This window comes from Myotis davidii, unplaced genomic scaffold (genome assembly GCF_000327345.1).
Source record: "Myotis davidii unplaced genomic scaffold, ASM32734v1 scaffold43, whole genome shotgun sequence".
Classification (NCBI taxonomy): domain Eukaryota; kingdom Metazoa; phylum Chordata; class Mammalia; order Chiroptera; family Vespertilionidae; genus Myotis; species Myotis davidii.
The window spans coordinates 549,565-566,201 of NW_006294590.1; the positions used below are offsets into that span (position 1 = coordinate 549,565).

Sequence of the window (16,637 nt, forward strand, 5' to 3'; positions counted from 1 at the left end):
TAAACAGCCTCTCCCACTGACTGGCCAACAGCTCTGCCGTCTGCTCCTGCTGGTCTATCAGCCCCAGAAGGACAGGCCCACGGTCTGACTTCCCTACTGATGGCTCCTCAGGGCCAGACCCGGACGAGGTCCATGGAGAGAGGAGGCAGACGTTCCTTCAGAGAAAGGCCGGAAGGGAGGGAACCGGCTGGACTTGCGGAGAATGACGAGCCCACCGGCCGAGAGGACAGTCTGAGGCCGAGGCAGGAGGCGGCCACGGCATGTGGAGGAGGCGCCCAGGGGCCGGGGTGGGAGCGCTGGGGGCAGAGCTGTAGGAGAGACAGCTGGAGAGCCCTGTGCTGGGGGCGCCTGGAGCATGAGGTCTGCCTTTCACTAGTCAATCAACCTGGACTCCTCCCAGCGCAGTCACACAGAGGCCCTGGTCTGCGCTCAGCTCTCCATGGGCCCCGAGCACGCGGCCATCAGGAGGGATTCCCTCGGCACCCCCAGCACCTCCACGGCCTCGCACAACTGCCGCTGCGCAGCCAGCTGCGGAGTGAATGAGTGAGTGACCCAGAGAAACGCACAGGAGCCACGCGGGAGGGGACGCAGGAGAACCCCAGAGGTTCTGCCGCATCGTGGTGGCGGGACAGCGAGCCGGCGGTCACGTCCCTCTTCTGTCCAAGCCGAAACGCATTTGTCACAGCTGCTGCCGGCAGAGCGCTCCGCCCGGCACTGCTGGGACCACTCTCCCTGCAGGAGGACCAGGCAGGCAGCCGCCCTGACGGGCCACCTGGCCCCCTCTTCTGGCCCCAAAGGCACCACAGAACCTTCAAACCACGTGGCCAACAGCTCTGAAACGCATAGCTAAGATTCCCAAGTTGAGAAAAGTACTGAGTTTTCACTTTGCAAACCACAGAGCTGGCTGGGATCTGCAGCAGCCGCCCAGGCTTCCGCACGGGGCTGGGCATGGCGTCCTTTTGCAGGGGGGCCACCCTGTGCATACAGAAGGGGGCAGGGCTGAAGGCGGGGACGCCCTGCTCCGTGGCCAGCACACCACGTAACGCCTGTGCCATGGTCGGGCTGGAGCGTGAAGCTCACCACCTGCCCTGGGGACGCTCACCTGCATGCCGGGGCCGGGAGGGGGCGACTGCAACCCCTTCATACCCACCCAGCCAGAAGGGCCCCTCCTCAGAGGCATTCTCGTCTCCCCTGGCTCTGCAGGTTCCACACGTGAGCTGGTGGCACGGGACGTAGGGAACTGTTCCCACAGCAGACAGGTGAGGGGCAGAGGCTCACACCAGCACACAAGCTGCCTCTGAAGTCGAAGGCCAGCAGCTCGCCTGGAGCTAGCAGGCACTCCAGGCCTGCCAGGCAGGAGGCAGCCTCCAGCCAGGTGAGCCCTAAGCAGACATGGGGCCTAGGCTGGTCCACAGAGAAGGGGATCTGATGGGGCTGGAGCAGCCAGGCCGCTATGCTGCCACACGGAAGGTTCTTGCCTTGTCACAGGACAGTGTGCCACAGGGGGCAGGTCGGACACACACCGGGATGGGCACACACTGCTCAGTGAGGGCTTCTGCTCCCATCGGAGTCTCAAACATGTGGGGCTTGCAAGGCAGGCTGCTCGCTCTGAGGGCACGTGTCCTGCCTGGTGAGGCAGCACTGACTCACGTGAACCTCACGACCAGCCGACAGCAGAAGGCCCTGATCCCCGCCGGCCGGAGAGCTCCGGGCGGAACCTGAGTGCCGGGAGGGAGGCTCAGGGTCCAGCACGGACACCAGCAGGGGAACAAGTGGTGGGGGGTGCACCCTGCACACTGCTGTGGGGGCAGCCAGACAAAGCAGACCACAGCTGCCCCACCTGCTCCTGCCACCCTGGCCCTCGGCCTCACCCTGGTTGCACACCCACGCCTGCCAGGTGCCCTGGCTGCTTGCCCTCACCAGCAGCCCACCACTGCCCTCCACTCTGCCCATGGCCACCCTCCAGGGCTCAGCATAATGGGTGCCTTCAAGGAGCACAGCAGCACCCCACCTCTGTGTGCCACCCCATTCTCTTCTCTGTAGTTATTACAATGTTCTTGCTGTATTTGCTCAAGTGAACATTTTTTTTAATCCTCACCTGAAGATGTTTTCCCATTGATTTTTAGAGAGCGGAAGGGAGAGGGAGAGACACAGAGAGAGGAACATCGATGTGATAGACACATCAACTGGTTGCCTCCCATGGGGATCGAGCCTGCAACCGAGGTCCATGCCCTGGACTAGAATTGAACCTGGGACCCTTCAGTCCACAGGCTGACGCTGTATCCACTGAGCCACACCAGTCAGGGCTCAGGTGCACGTTTTTCATCTGTCTGCCCCTCGAAATGAAGCTCCACAGGGGGCAGAGACCGCGACGAGGGCACTGTCTCCACAGGGCCTCCTGGGGCAGTGACGAGAGAGTGAAAGAATGCGTAACACGCCACAATCCCGCCACAAACACAAAATGCCAGGTTCAGGGCCTGGGGAGCTCCTGGGAGGCTAAGCCTGGGCAGCTGTTGAACTGCTGCATCACCCGCTCTCCTGAGAGCCAGGCCGCCGTCAGCAGCAGAGGCTGCGAAGATGGTGGACAGGTGAGCCCCAGGGCCGGCCACAGTGAAGGCCTCTGAGCAGCCAGAGGACACTGGCCCAGGGCAAGGAAGGCCTGGACTGAGAGGAGGGAGCCCCTCCCTCCGGCATCTGGAAGCCGTGCCCGTGGGCCCTGCTCAGGATGATGAGGGAACCTCACAACGAAGTGCGAAGCGCTCCCCAGATCCTCAAGGTCAGAGATGAGCCTCTTGGCCCTTATCCTTCACCCACAAGCACCCACACCTGTGGCCGTGTGGGAGCAGCCTCCATGCCCACTCCTACACCCTCACTGCAGCCTGCGGCCTCACCACAGCGTCACCACCGGCACCTGGAAAGCTGCACTTGCTTCTCCCATCCCCCCAGCAAGGCACGGAGCCCTTTAGCAGCTCTGCCGGCCTTCGTCCTGCTCACCCAGCTGCGAGCCTTAGGAAGACCCCCCCACGCGGCGCCCCCAGGCCCACTCACGCGGTGGGTCTTGCTGTGGGTGTAGAGGAAGGCCAGCCGGTACAGGCTCTTGTAGTGCTGCGGGAAGCGGCTGAGGCACAGGCGGAAGGCGGCGATGCACTGCTCCGTGAGGAACTGGCGCTGCTCCTCGGCCCCGGCCGGCAGCCCCTGCGGGAAGGCTGCTGGCTCCCCGGGGGCGTCCCCCCTCTTCCTGCTGTCCCACAGGGTGGGAGCAGCCGCAGAGGCCTTGACGGGGACGCAGGCCGAGGCTGGGGTGTCTGCGGCGGGCTTCTGGCTGCCCTGCTCTGAGGCTCGGAAGCCTTCTGTGCTCTCCAAGGACTCCTCGGGTCTCCCTAGTGATGAAGGAAAGGATGGTCCCTCAGCGCCAGGCTCTGCCCTGGGTGGCCCAGCCCCAGCGGGCGAGGACCTCGGGGGTGGCAGCACAGCTCCTCTCCTCCCGTGAGACAGGGCGTCCAGCTGGCACACACAGGGCCCTGAGGCAGGGGCAGAGTTGGGCTCTATGTGTGGCACAGGGCTGTCCCACCTCCAGGGCCTGTGCAGGTGCGCATGGAAGCAGCCCACAGGGTGGGGGTGGCTGCCACCACAGAACACAACAGCTGGGAGAGGCACCCAAAGGGCTGCACCTGCTCCCCACGCAGCGCCTCAGCCCACAGACCCCCACACCCTCTCCAGGGCGGCGGCTGTGTGAGCCACGAGCTCAGCACCTGGGCTCCCAGGCTGCTCCACCAGGGCGGCAGGCGGCTCAGGGGAGTGTGTGCCGGGCGGCAGGGGCTGCAGGGGAGTGTGTGCCGGGCGGCAGGAGCTGCAGAAGAAGGCTGTCTGGCCAGGGGAAAGGGATGGAAGGAAGGCGGTGGGAGCAAGTGTCAAGGGGGAGAGAGCCCCCAGGACTGGCACAGACCGCCTGGAGGAGGCCAGAGGAGCAGGCTGGTACCAACGCTATCTGTCCTGTGTGCTGAGGCCTTCCCAGTGCAAATGCCTCAGGCCCCAGCTGCATCTACGCGCGAGTTCCTGCAGCTTGACGCTCCCAGCCAGGCCTGTGCGGGGACTTCTCGGGGCCAGGCCGGACACCGGGGTGCCCAGGTTATCATCAACCACCCCTGCCCATGCACCCCCCTGGAGAGGCAGCACGGGGTAGAAGTTACAGGTGCAGACCAACCCTGGGCAAATTCCTGCCCCTCTGAGTCCCAGGCTCCTCGCCTGTAACGTGGGAGCCATCAGGGTGTGTGTCCGAAGTGGTTATGAGTTACACGGTGCCTGGCCCAGGACCCCACACATGGGTCTGGGTGGGGTTGTTCTTGTTTGACAAGCATCTGCCTGGTCCTGGCCAGAGCGGGAAAGCTTTCAAAATCCTCGGCTGGCCGGCCAGTCCCAGCCTCAGGGCAGCACCGGTGCCTGGCCTGCACTCTCTCCCGCAAGCCTGGCGTGGCACCCTGGTCACGAAGTGCACAAGAGGGACTGGGGACCCCAAAGAGCTGGGCACACCCCAGGGTAGAGTCAGCCCTGCTCCCCGCCGACTAGAGGGAGATCTCCTTTCCGAAAGGTCTGACATGATTCAGACGAAACACACACACTGGTGACCTTTTCAACCCAAAGGCTTTTGAAGTAGCCATTCGTCCAGAAGAAAAACAGGGCACCCATGCTGTGGACAGGGCTTTCTCGCCTGGGGCCGGGCTGGGGTCACACCACCAACGACAAGTGTGTCAGGGCCATGTGCACCTGTGAGCTGTCTCATCTGACCCTCACGACCCAGGCGTGGCCGTGGCAGCACTGGCACCCACAGGAGGAGCCACGGAGGCCCAGGCGGTGAGTGACTCGTCCACCCAGGCCCCAGGGCAGCAGGTGGAAGCAGGAGTACGGAAGCCAGGCTAGGCCTGGGCCACTCCAGAGCCCGCTTCCTTGGCGCTGCCCAACTGCCAATGGACATCAAAGCAGCCCTGGCCGGGGTGGCCCAGTGGATAGCATCGGCCGGCAGACTGAAGGGTCCCGGGTGCGATTCCGGTCAAGGGCACCTGCCTCGGCAGCAGGTTCCCCGGCCCTGGTCAGGGTGTGTGCAGGCGGCAACCAGTGGATGTCTCTCTCTCATCGCTGTTTCTCTCTCTCCTCCATTCCACTCTCTCTCTGAAAATCGATGGGAAAGTGCCGTTGGCTGAGGATTAACAACAGAAAGAAAAGGTCACCACAGCAGCTCCAACCCCGAGTGAGGTCTCCATACCTCTTTCCTCTGTGGCCCCTGGAAGGTCTTTGCCAGTTGATCCTGGTTGGGAACTGGGAACAGGCGGCCTCTTTTCAGCACAGGGTTTCCGGGCGCCCTCCAGCGAGCTGGGGGGCTCATTAAAGAACTCCTGTGTGGAGCTGGAGTCCGAGAGTGCCACGGCCGTGCTGTCCTGGCTGCGCTCTGAGGGGAGAGGGAGGGAGGGAGGGCGGCAGCATGAACCAACCACCGCCCACACGGAGGGGCCTCCCCAGGCAAGCCGCCCTGCCGGAGGCCCGGTGACTGCCCTGCGGACCGGCCTGAACACAGCGCTCTGCCACTGCCGAGCCGCCTGCCCTAGAGCAAAAGGCGCCCCCTCCATGGTCCCCTCCTGGGGGTGCCCCCAGCAATGCGTTCTGGCGAATGTTTAACAACAGGCTAATGGGGGACTAATGGGGGGGCGGGGAAAGCCCTCGTTTGTAGCACTTATTGATTCTGTGGTATGAGGATGGGGCTGATTTCCAGCTTCCAGTGCGCTGCTGCTGACCATGGGGGCGGGGAGGAGAGCAGGACACTGAGGCAGTGTCCCCACGTCGGTATCGTGGGCACAAACCACTGAAGGGCCAAGAACTCGGAAACCGTTCACCAGCTGCTCAAGGCCAAGCGTGGTCCAGCGCAAGAGCACAGGCCCCCGGAGTCGCAGGGACAGGGAGGCTGGTGCCCGCTCGCTGGCTCCGCTCCTCAGCCTGCACAGGTGCTCCTGAGACAGCAGGGCCAGGGCCCAGGGGCGGCAGGGGGGGCTTGGCGAAAGCTTCCTGGGGTGCAGGCCCGGAGGAGAGGCGTGGCCGCTGCCTGGAGGCATGAGCCGAGGCTGGGCCTTTCTCCTTAAGGAACAAGCCGGGAGCCAATAGGGGACTGGGCAAACCGGGGTGCCTCGGGGACAGGGGACCCACTGCAGCTGGAGGAGAGGAATGGAAACCAGCCCTGAGAGAGGCCCTCCCGCCATCGGGGGAGGGGGAACCGAGTCACCGAGAGACCCGCCCCCAGACACAGGGACACAGCCTGAGTCTGCAGCTGGACCGAGAGCAGAGCCCACCCCACCCTCCTCCTGGCTCCCAGCACGAACAACAGGAAAGCATGGGCTGCAGAAAGAGGGGCAGGTACCGGAGGAGAAGGTGGGAATGGAACACTCAGGCCCACAAACCGGCTCCACGTTAAGCATAAAATCACATCAGAGGAACGGGAAGCTGGGGCAAAAGACTTGCAACAAAATTCGAGGCCGTCTCCACAGTCCCCAGCCGGCCCCCGGGAGAGCCAGCTGCTCTGCTGCTGACGGGGGGCCTCCCGCTTCAGGCCCTCCCACGTGGGACTGAGTGTCAGTGCCCTTCCCCAGGCTGTCTGCGGGCTGATAGGTTAACCCAGGAAAAGGGCGTAAAACAGGCCTGATCACAGGAAATGCTCAGGCAAGGCCAGCCTGACCACCGTGTCACTGCTGCCAAGAACTGAACCTATTTTCTCTACGGTCTCTCACGTGACGGCACAGGGCTGCGCTCCTGCCCCTGGGCCGAGGCTGAGCAGCACGCCGATGGGTGGTGCGCCCAGAACACGGGGGAGAGGCCTGGGCAGCCAGCCCGCTGCTCTGCCCTCTTCACCCACATCCGCCACCTCTCAGCCTGTGCCATGGCCACTGCCTAGTGACTGGGTCATCAGGGCCAGCAGAACTGATGGAGCCTATGAAGCGAGGAGGCCATGTGTGTGTGAGGCCCGGTGGCCACGCGGAACCTGTGTCCCACTCATAGAGTCAGGGGTCTGGCTGGGCCCTCTGCCTCGCTCTCAGGAAGGCCAGACCCCCCAAAGCTCCAAAAGCACTGACTGGGGGTTCCAGGAAGTCCCACATCAGTCCCCAGTGCGAGGGGTCACTTCTCCCAGAGGGGCAGGTGCCGCCCATTCTGCGGGGGGAGGGCGGGCCAGGAACAGAGACCTTGGTTCCAGAGGCCACGCATGGGCCTGCAGAGCTCGGGACCCAGCAGTTCCAAACCTGCACTCCAGTCCCAGATCTGCCCCTCGGGCTGCTCCAGGCTCCACTTGACACTTTTTAACATGTCTGTCTCTGCTCTCTGTCTGTCCCTGACACACACGGGATCCCCACAGGCCTGGCCTCGTGCCTGGCACGTAACAGGAGTGACGGCCGCGAAGCGGAAGGCGTCCTCGGGGAGTCAGGCCGGGGCAGGCGCTCTAACAGCATCGCACCAGGTGAAGGCACTGCAGGCCGATCAGCAGGCCGCGTGGCGAGCATCCAGGCAGCAAGCCTGGCTGGACGGAGCGCGTGAACGCGGCCTGCTGCCAGGCGAGCTCAGGCCGCACAGCTGCTGGGCTTGGGGCCTGAAAGGACGGCTAATTTGGTGGAATCCAGTGCGATCATTACGAAATCCAGGGATTGGCTTAAGCAAACGGATATTTACTCCCAATGTGCTAAGGCCTCTCGCTGCTGCTTGGTGAGTGAACCTCGCAAGCACCGGAGCGTGCGGCAAAGGCAGAGCCGACCCGAGGTGTGGGCGACGAAGGGCGGCCCTGCGCCTCGGGGCCCTGCTCCCCTGGGACAAGTCCACCCACAGCAACAACAGCCACCGCAGAAGAGCTGACCTGAGGAGGCGGGGCCTGGCAGGGACCGGGGCCTGACATGGCGTGAGAACCCACACGGCTGACCTTCTGCAGGGCGGAGCGCAGCGGCCACGCTGGTCCTGGGAGGCCCTGAGGAGCTTCAGGACAGGCCCTTGTCCTGGGGTGACCGGGGCACCTATGCAGCCCTGAGGTCTGGTGCTCAGAAGGGAAGGGAGAGGGCTGTGCTCCCTGCGGGCTGCTGGGTCAGATCTGGAGGTGGGACTGTGCACGCGAAGCCCCAGCTGGAGCCCCGGCTGGAGCGGCACCCCCTCCTCCCCAGGCCTGCGAAGCAAGGGGGGCGGGGCCGTGCTTGTCCAGGTGCTGCCGGGGGACTGCACACCCAGGAACAGAACAAGTGCATCGCTGTGAACAGCCACCACCAGGACTCAGGGCCAGGCTTCTCTCTAGCCCTCCTGGGTCTTGTGCGCCTGAAAGGGCTGGCAAGGCTCTTTGCAATGACCCTGGTTGGCCCTGGCCGCATCGCTCAGTGGTTGCCTGGACACACCCTGCCCAAAGCTCGGTGCCTCTGGTGCCTCTGGTGCCTTGGTGCCATGCACTGAAGGGGCGGACTCAACTCCCAACCTAAAGCGCGGACCTGGGTTGCAGGTTCGATTCCTGCCCCACACGTGGGAAAGGCAACCAATCGCTATGTCTCTCTCACATCGATGTTTCTCGCTGTCTCTCCTCCTCTCTCCTTTCCACTTCCTCTAAAAAGAAACAAAACAAGCAATAGAAAAAAAATCTCCTCAGGTTAGAATTAATAAAAACAAAAGAAATAAGATTTAAAATATTAAATGTTCCTAATTTTAAATACTAAGAAGCAACCCAGGGTTTCACACCAAGAAGCAAGTCAGAGCAAAAGAACACCACGTTCCATTTCTTTACATCAATAGAGTGGAAGAATGAAGCTCTTTTACAAAGTCACTCTACAGACTGGGCACCTCACCGTGCCCTCCTCCCTGTAAACGGGACCTTCCCTGGCACAGCAAACCCATGGCCTCGGTGAGACCAGAGGGAGGGCTGAGGGGGATGGCGGTGAGGACCACGCTGGGCCAGATGCAACGGGGAAGGCTCCCAGGGCTGGGAAGCCTGTCTCGGAGACCAGGTCCAGCTTCAGAACGCTGGAGCCAGAGGAGCTGGTGGGCAGCTGGCAGCGGGGAGGGGGCAGCAGAGACCAGAGGGCACCCTGGACTGGGGTTGCTCCTGCCCGAGGCGGCTGCAGGGGCAGGAGAGGGGAGGATGCCACTGGTCCCTCCCCGCTCCCCACTCCCACAAGGCCCCTCTGTCTCGATCAACTCACAGGCCAGGGTACCCAGGGAATGAGCCTGATTAGGCCTGGCCAGCATTGGGGAGGCTCCTCTGGGTGAAGAAGCAAAGAGTCTGGGACATACACCCCGCCCAAAGCTCGGTGCCTGTGGGCAAGGACCCCCCTGAGCCACACTCCGCCTGCCTCCAGCACCACCTGCACAGCCCTCCCGCCGCCGCTGCACCTTGATGAAGGCGCATGGGGAGCCGGGATGTGTATGGAGGGCGGGCTGTTCTGACCTGGGGACACTCAGCTTCCAGCAACTGGCCGAGCTTCCCGGCCTGGCTCTAGCCCCACCTCCTCCACAAAGCAGTCCCTGAGTGTCACAGTCCTCATCGGGACTTGTATTTAGGCCAAGGTTCTGAAGGCGCTGACATATGGCGTTGTGTACCCGTGCACTCATGGCCTGGGGTGCTTCCTCCACACCCGAGGCCCAGGCACAAGCCGGGCGCAGCGGAACGCGCCCAGGGCGCTGGCCCGTGCTGAGAACCAGGTGGGTCTGCTGATGCTCTGCAGCCAAAGGATGCCAAGCCTGGTGGCAGCACCCTCTACTCTCCTGCCTGCCTAGTGGAGGCGGACGGGGGGTGGAGGGGGGCTGAGAAGGGGGGAGAAGCGGCTGCTGTTCTGTCCCAGCCACCACCTGCAGGTTCTGCAGAGGGTCCCAGGCCCGGCTTCCCCTGGCCCCTGGGCCTGAGACCGAGCAGAAGGCGGATGGATACTGCTTCTGTGTCGGAGAGCCAAGCGGCCCACAGAGCGGGGAAGCACGCACACTGGAGGAGACCCCAGGGACTGCCCGCAGCCCGGGCTCCGGTTTCCTGCAGCGCTGCCTGCAGGCCAAGGAGGAAGGAGACGGGCCCCAGTGAGCAGGCGACAGGCTGCCCTGCGCTTCTTCCGAGAGCTCTTTGGAAGTCTGCCCACACACAGCCTGCTCACACTGATTCAGACCGTGCAAGATCATAAACACTTCCTCCCCTCACTGCCAACCACGGGGGCATTTCACTTCCATCCCCTGGGCCGGTCCAGCCCCTCTGCTGCGTCCTCGAGGGACGCGCATCGCCAACCGGCTGCTGCTGACGCACCTGCTCCTAAGCCCTGGCCCCTTCGCTTCAGAGCACGACCCGCAGGACCAAGCGCAGCGCAGAGAGCTGGCGACGGGGAAGGGACCTGGCGTGGTGACAGGAAGGCTGCCAACCCACTTGACAGAGAGATGCCATGACCACGTCACTCCCTACGTCCTACGGGAACGAAGCCCCGGTGGCCCAGCTGTTTCCCACGCTCTCTCCTCTCCTGCCCACCCTGGTCACTTGGAATTCAAAGGCCATAGGACTCCCCAACCTCCATGTCTCTGCTCCCACTGTCGTCACCCAAAATGACCCAAAGCCTCTCTGCAGGCCTGCTCCCGCCAGCAAGTCCTCTAATCCACCCAACCCCAGAGCCAGCTCAGGCACGACCACTGCTCCATGGCACCGCCTATAGACACACAGGCGCGACCAGGCAGCCGGGGCCAGGGGGCCCCATCCTGGCTTTCCCTGCCGCACCCTCTTCCATCCTAGCACACAGCAGGCACTCGATCATCTCCCTGACCAGCTGTGGCCTCAACAGGCCTTTTATTTTGGCTAATCCTCACCTAAGGATTTATTTATTTAGTATTATTATTACTATTTTTAGAGACAGTGGAAGCGGGGGAGGGGGGGCGGGGAGAGACACACACACATCGATTTGAGACATGTCAATTGGTTGCCTCCCACCTGTGCCCTGACTGGGGCGGGGTTCAAACCTGCAACCCAGGTACATCCCCTTGACCAGGAATCGAACCTGCAACCCTTCGGTGCACAGGCGGACACTCGGCCGCCGGGGAGCAGCGGCCAGGCACCCGAAGAGGTTTTATAAAAGGGGGGCCTGAAGGAGAACAAACGAGGTGACTGGCTCCGCCCTCCAACAGCCTCCCTCCCTGCCCCCAGGCCAGGCCCCACTCCGTGGGGGACACGCAAGACAGCTGAGCTGCACTCGGAGTCTCTCCCGCTTTGAGGAGACCAGTCCATGGACACAGCTTCCCCACCACCAGCCGACTCCCTGCCCGGGAAAGGGCGCTGTGAGCAGGGACCAGGCCAGGCCTGCCCTCCTGCACTGCCTGTCATCGGAGCTTCTCCCTGTGGCACCTTGGCTACTGCGCACACTTGTCCTTTTATACCTGTCCTTACAAAGGTGACCTGGGATCTGAGAGTCTGTTGCCCTTGTTGTTTCTTTAAAGCAAGAAAGAGCGAAGCAATGGGAATACAGGACTGAGACACCTGCCGGGTGGCAGGCGGGCAGGCACGGCGGCACTGCCTGCGCCCAGCGCTGGGGAGATGGGACAGGGCAGAAGCCAAGCACATCAAACACACTCTCCAGCTCAGACCAGCAGCTGTGCAGGTGCTCGGGTCGCAGGCAGCAGGGAGCCGGACTCGGGTGGAGCATGCGGTCTGCGCTGTCCCCTGAAGCGAGCCGACGGTGCAGACAAACGACAAAGCCTGGGGACAGTGTGGCCGGGTGAGGGGCAGCACGGGCAATGCTGGCGGAGGAGGGTGGGCGAGCAGCGGGAGCGAGCACACAGGACACGACACAGACGGTGAAGCATGGCAGGTGAGGATGAATGTCGCGTGGGGGCGGCGCAGGCACCTGGACGCTCCGGGGAGGGCCACCTTGCCCGCACATGACCGCCAGAGGACATGCCATATAGTGCGGCTGACTGCATGGGAGCCACGCCAGGCAGCCCTATAACTTGGGGTTCAGGGCAGCCTCTGTTCATGCTGTAAATGGGGCCGGATGGGCATCCTGAAACCATGGACAGCAGCCCCTCCCATCCTCTGACCCGCCCGGTCCCTCCTGCCTCCCTGCGTAGGAAATAGCAGCATACCCGAGGCCCTGGCTCAGCTGCCTCCACAGAAAGCCCCCACCCCACCGAGAGGCCAGGCCAGTGTCTGGGAGTTTCGGTTGCACCCAACCATGAGCTGTGCAGTCACTGGCTCCTCCTGGCTCCCCTCCTAAGAGCCCGCTGCAGGCTTTCTGGCACACGGGCTGAGGCTGAGCAAAGTGGCCATGGGACTTCAATGGCTCCCTGTCCTGACAGGAATCACTGTTTTACACCCATTGGAAACGCACGTGTATGGCTCCCTCTGCAAACTCCACAACAAACACCCCTTAGACTGGCAGCCAGGACGTGTCACAACAGCTCTGGGCCCCAGCATCTTGCTCGCCCACAGCTCTGTGCACATGTGCGCCCACGTGGGATGGCTGGGTGGCAGTGCCAGGTGGCACCACAGCCCCTGTCTGAGGCAGTCCTTCCTCCTCGCTGCTCCCCGGGGTGCCCGCACCAGGGGAGGCACCCCCCGCTCTGTGGACGGACAGCCAAGCACAATCCCGCTCCCTGAGCTTGGCTCGCGCCTGAGGGCTGAGGGTGCAGCCAGGCCGTGGGCCAGGGGAGCAGCAGCCCTCGCTCCGGAAAAGCAGCAAGTGCTGCCGCACACGGGGGCGCCTGATGAAACGAAGCCCTAAGCAGGCTTGGCTTCCAGCGCCTTCTCGGGGTTCTCATGAGGGAGAGCTTGGAGGTGACCAGGAGGGAGCAGGCCCTCGCTGTGGGAATGTCTCAGATGGCAGCCTGGGGGGAAGCGGCCGTTATTCCCACCTCTCCTCACCCCTTTGGGTGGTTGGGGCCCAATAGCCAGAGCGACCCGAGGGAGGCGACAGCCGCCCAGCACACACTGGGAGCCGCAGCCTCTCTCTCCACACACTTGGGCCAACCTGAGCCCAGGAGGGGACACCTGCACACGTCCCCTTGGCCCCCTTCGCCAGCCCTCCTCTACCCCTGCTCTCCACCCACGCACTGCACGGTGCCCGGGGGAAGGCAGAACGAGGCCCACCCCATACCCCCCAAAAAAAAAGGCCCCGGCTGCTAAGTCCACCACTGGCTCATTCCGGCGAACACCCTGTCCCCAGCTCATCACTAGACATGTGAGGGCATGAAGTCGAGCTGCGAGGGCGCATGCGAGCCTCCAAATGTTAGTAAGGAATGTGGTTCAACAGTCGCCACCTGCCCCATCCCACATGGATGGCCTTGTGCAGTCCCAGCTGACACCCCCCAAGCTATCTAGATTCCCGCCAGAAGGGCATGCCATAATAGTGCAGCCGACTGCATGGGAGCCACGCTAGGCCGCCCGCAGACCGACCGCAAGCCCCCCGTCTTCCAACTGCCCTTCCAGGCCCCCAATTTGCAGGGGGGAGAATGCAGGCTCCGAGAGGCAGGCACGGAGCTTCAGCCCGCCTCACCCACCCCGGCTCCCAGTGGGCGAGCTGGCAGGTGGCGACCCTGAGCACGTCGTGGAAGCACAGAATCACCGTGAGTCCATGAGGTTAATGAACAGCCACAACATTGCCCGTGTCACCCCAGACCCAGCACCCCCCTCACCGAAACAAAGCGACTCATCGCCCAAAGCTCCCGCCCCCGGCTGGCGTGCCGCCCTGGGCTGGCAGTAGGGAGAACAGGGACTGTACCGTCCGGCGTCGCCTGCTGGTGGGGTTTTTTACATTTGATGTAATCGTGGTCAATCGGAGTGGCTGTGTAAGGTGGGGATGTCAGACCTGGGCCAGAGGAGGAGGGAAGGGAGGCTCCGGGGCCCGGCAGTGTCCCAGCTGAAGAGCGGGAGTCCTCGTCCACCAGGCAGGCCTTCTCCCTGTGGGGCAGAGGGGGTACAGGTCAGCCGCGCACATGGCACCAAAGGACGCGTGCCAGGCTGGACAATGCCCCTCCCAGCTGTTGAGTCCCCAAGCGGCCCTTCCCCGGGCCCAGCTCCCAGCCCTCCCCCACACTCCTCTGGATGGTGTCCCAGGCCCCGAAGGAGTGGCCCACAAGGTACCCACTCAAGCCCAGCACCCAACATGGCTGGGCTCCGCACGCGGCTCAGGTCTCAGGCCTCGGAGACCGGGGGACCGGAAGAAGCCCACCTCAGAAATGCCCGCCACACCAAGTCAGGTCCCTCTGTGCGATGCCCGAGGCGAGAGGCTAACCCCCCACCAGGCACCGAGAACGCCTGCTCTCGTGCCAGGGACATCGCTGCCACCTGCCGAGCAGAGCTAGAAACACCTGGCCTGTCGCCATGGCCACGGAAACAAGGAGATCCATGCTGTGGGAGGGACAGACCTCCGGCCACTGCAGCCACTAGAAAGACTTCACGTGATTTCGCTGGAAAGAACGAGGAATGTGGGGCACTATCTCTGTGGATGGGTCCCAGGCCCATCATCAGGGAAAAAGAAAACCCCAAAAACACCTCCAGTCTTCGTCTTCACTAAAGAAACCCTGTCATCGTATCTGTACATGTAAGTGTGCAAATGCACAGAAAACAACTCGAGAAACTAAACAGTGAACAGCGATTAACTCTGAGGAGGAGGGGGGGTTGTCTGTATGTTTATAAACTGGCAGAATTTTCTGTAACTAGAATATATTCATGTGTCATTTGTATAACTCTTACATTTCTTGAAAAAGAAGTATGAGCAACAAAAGATCATACCACTAAGCTGGGAGCCCTTCGTGATTGACAACACGTCTCTAGCTTTGGGGCATTCTGCGTCCCGGTGTGACCTGCCGTGTGTGCCCGTGTGTGCCCCTATCAGCCCGTCCTCGAGGCCAGGGCTGGTGCTGGCCCCTGGGGCACTCAGCGGGGCCCTGCCCAGTGCCCGGCCGGGCAGAGGTCCAGAAGTGGGGCGAGCTGAGCCAAAGCTCCCGCATCTAGACCTCCAGAGACACAACACAGTCAAGGGGAGGCCGGGGGACTGTGCCAGGCCCAACGCGGGGGCTACACCAGGGCCGCAGCACCCTCGAGCCTCTGACGCCGCAGAGCCCATGCCTCCCACCCCCTCCCTGCTTCTTGGAACAACGGGTGGGAGAGGCCCCAGGAGCTAGAGGCAGCAGCGGGAGAACTGCTCCCCCAGGGTTCTGCACAGGCGGAACTGTGCCCAGCGGGAAGGGGATGGGGGGACCAGGCATGGCCACAGGGTGAGGGGACACAGCCCCTTCTTCTCAAGTTCAACAGCAATGCCTCAGCCCGGCCTCAGGAATCTCCAGGTGAGGTCCAGAGGCTCCAAGAACTCTGGTCTCCTCAGCAGCCCTCTGGGCCCCCTCGCCATGAATGAACCCTCCCGGGACACGGGACAAGCGGCTGGAGGACTGTGCCACTCACTTTTCTGAAGCTTTGGGCGTGTTCTTCTCCTCGCCCCTGGCAAAGGGCCCTTCTGCTGCCTCCTTCATGAAGTTGACCAGGACCTCGGCACTAACCCCAAACTCGGGCTTCCCCAGGAGCTTCAGGATGGAGGCGTGGAGGCGGAAGTACACCTGGGGGATACACTCAGGGGTGAGCACCCTCCCAGGGGCTCAGGGTCCTCCCACGGGCCGGTCAGCCACACGGGAAAGGGGACCCAGCAGCTAGAAGCCACTCAGCATGAAGCATTGTAAAAAGGCAAATTTTAAAATGAGACTTTTTGCTTGCTCACAAGATCATCCAATGTTAAAAAGAGGAGACCAGCTAAGTTGATGAAAAACATGAAAGTGCATAGATCAGTGCAACTTTTTAGGGCGATGAGACATTGTTGCTCAAATGTTAATGACCCTTGGGGACAAGCTGACCCTGGGCCGTTCCTGCTTTAACTGGGCAGACGCACGTACACGCGGATTTCTGTCCCTCGGCCGGTGCAGCTCAGGCCCGTGTTGGTCAGAGGCCAGCCTGTGGCTGGGAATCTGAGTCTGGAAGGCCAGCTGCATGGAGGTGAGATCGCCCACCGCAGAGGCAGCCGGCGCCCCGACCTCTCACTGCTCAGGGTCAACTGTGCTCAGGTGTGTGTTCCCTAATGCGTGTCCACAGCTACGCCCTGACCGCACCGTCACGGAAGAAGTGGGAGAGAAGGCCAAACCCATGAAGAAAGGGCCAAATAACATATGGATGCCCAGCCGGACTGGAGGGCACAGGACAGGGACGGGAGCCCTCAATTCTTTTACTACATCTTGTCCAGTGAGAAGGGCAAGTTGCTAACTGACAATGTATCTGTGTGAATAAGGAGGAGACCTAGAGAGGTAAGGCATGCCACACTGGACTAGGTATGACGGGTGCGGAACTAGACTCATGAGGGACTTTACCTTTTCGTTTTAAACACTTCTCAACTGTGTGATTCTTCTATATGTTCTCTGGACCAAGAATATGTGTTAATTTTCTTTTTTAAAATCCTCACCCAAGGGTATGTTTTTCATTGATTTGGTGTGGGGGCAGAGAAAGAAAACCAAGCAGGATTGAAGCCAAAAACTGGGCATGTGCCCTGACTGGGAATCAAACCTTCCGTGCCCACCAACTGAGCCACAACGAAAGGGCGTAAACAAGTGGCTTCTGCCCCAAACTCCGGGAAGCTGGG

General features: G+C 62.3%; 1 protein-coding gene across 1 annotated transcript in view; it reads right to left on the reverse strand.

Moving 5' to 3' along the window:
- Positions 1 to 16,637, reverse strand: part of CABIN1 (calcineurin binding protein 1) — a 69,756-nt gene that overhangs the window by 25,808 nt on the left and 27,311 nt on the right. Inside the window, 4 exon segments of the mRNA XM_006768780.2 lie at positions 3,049 to 3,380; positions 5,261 to 5,443; positions 13,737 to 13,915; positions 15,419 to 15,570. Of these exon segments, the coding sequence (XP_006768843.2) occupies positions 3,049 to 3,380; positions 5,261 to 5,443; positions 13,737 to 13,915; positions 15,419 to 15,570 (846 nt within the window).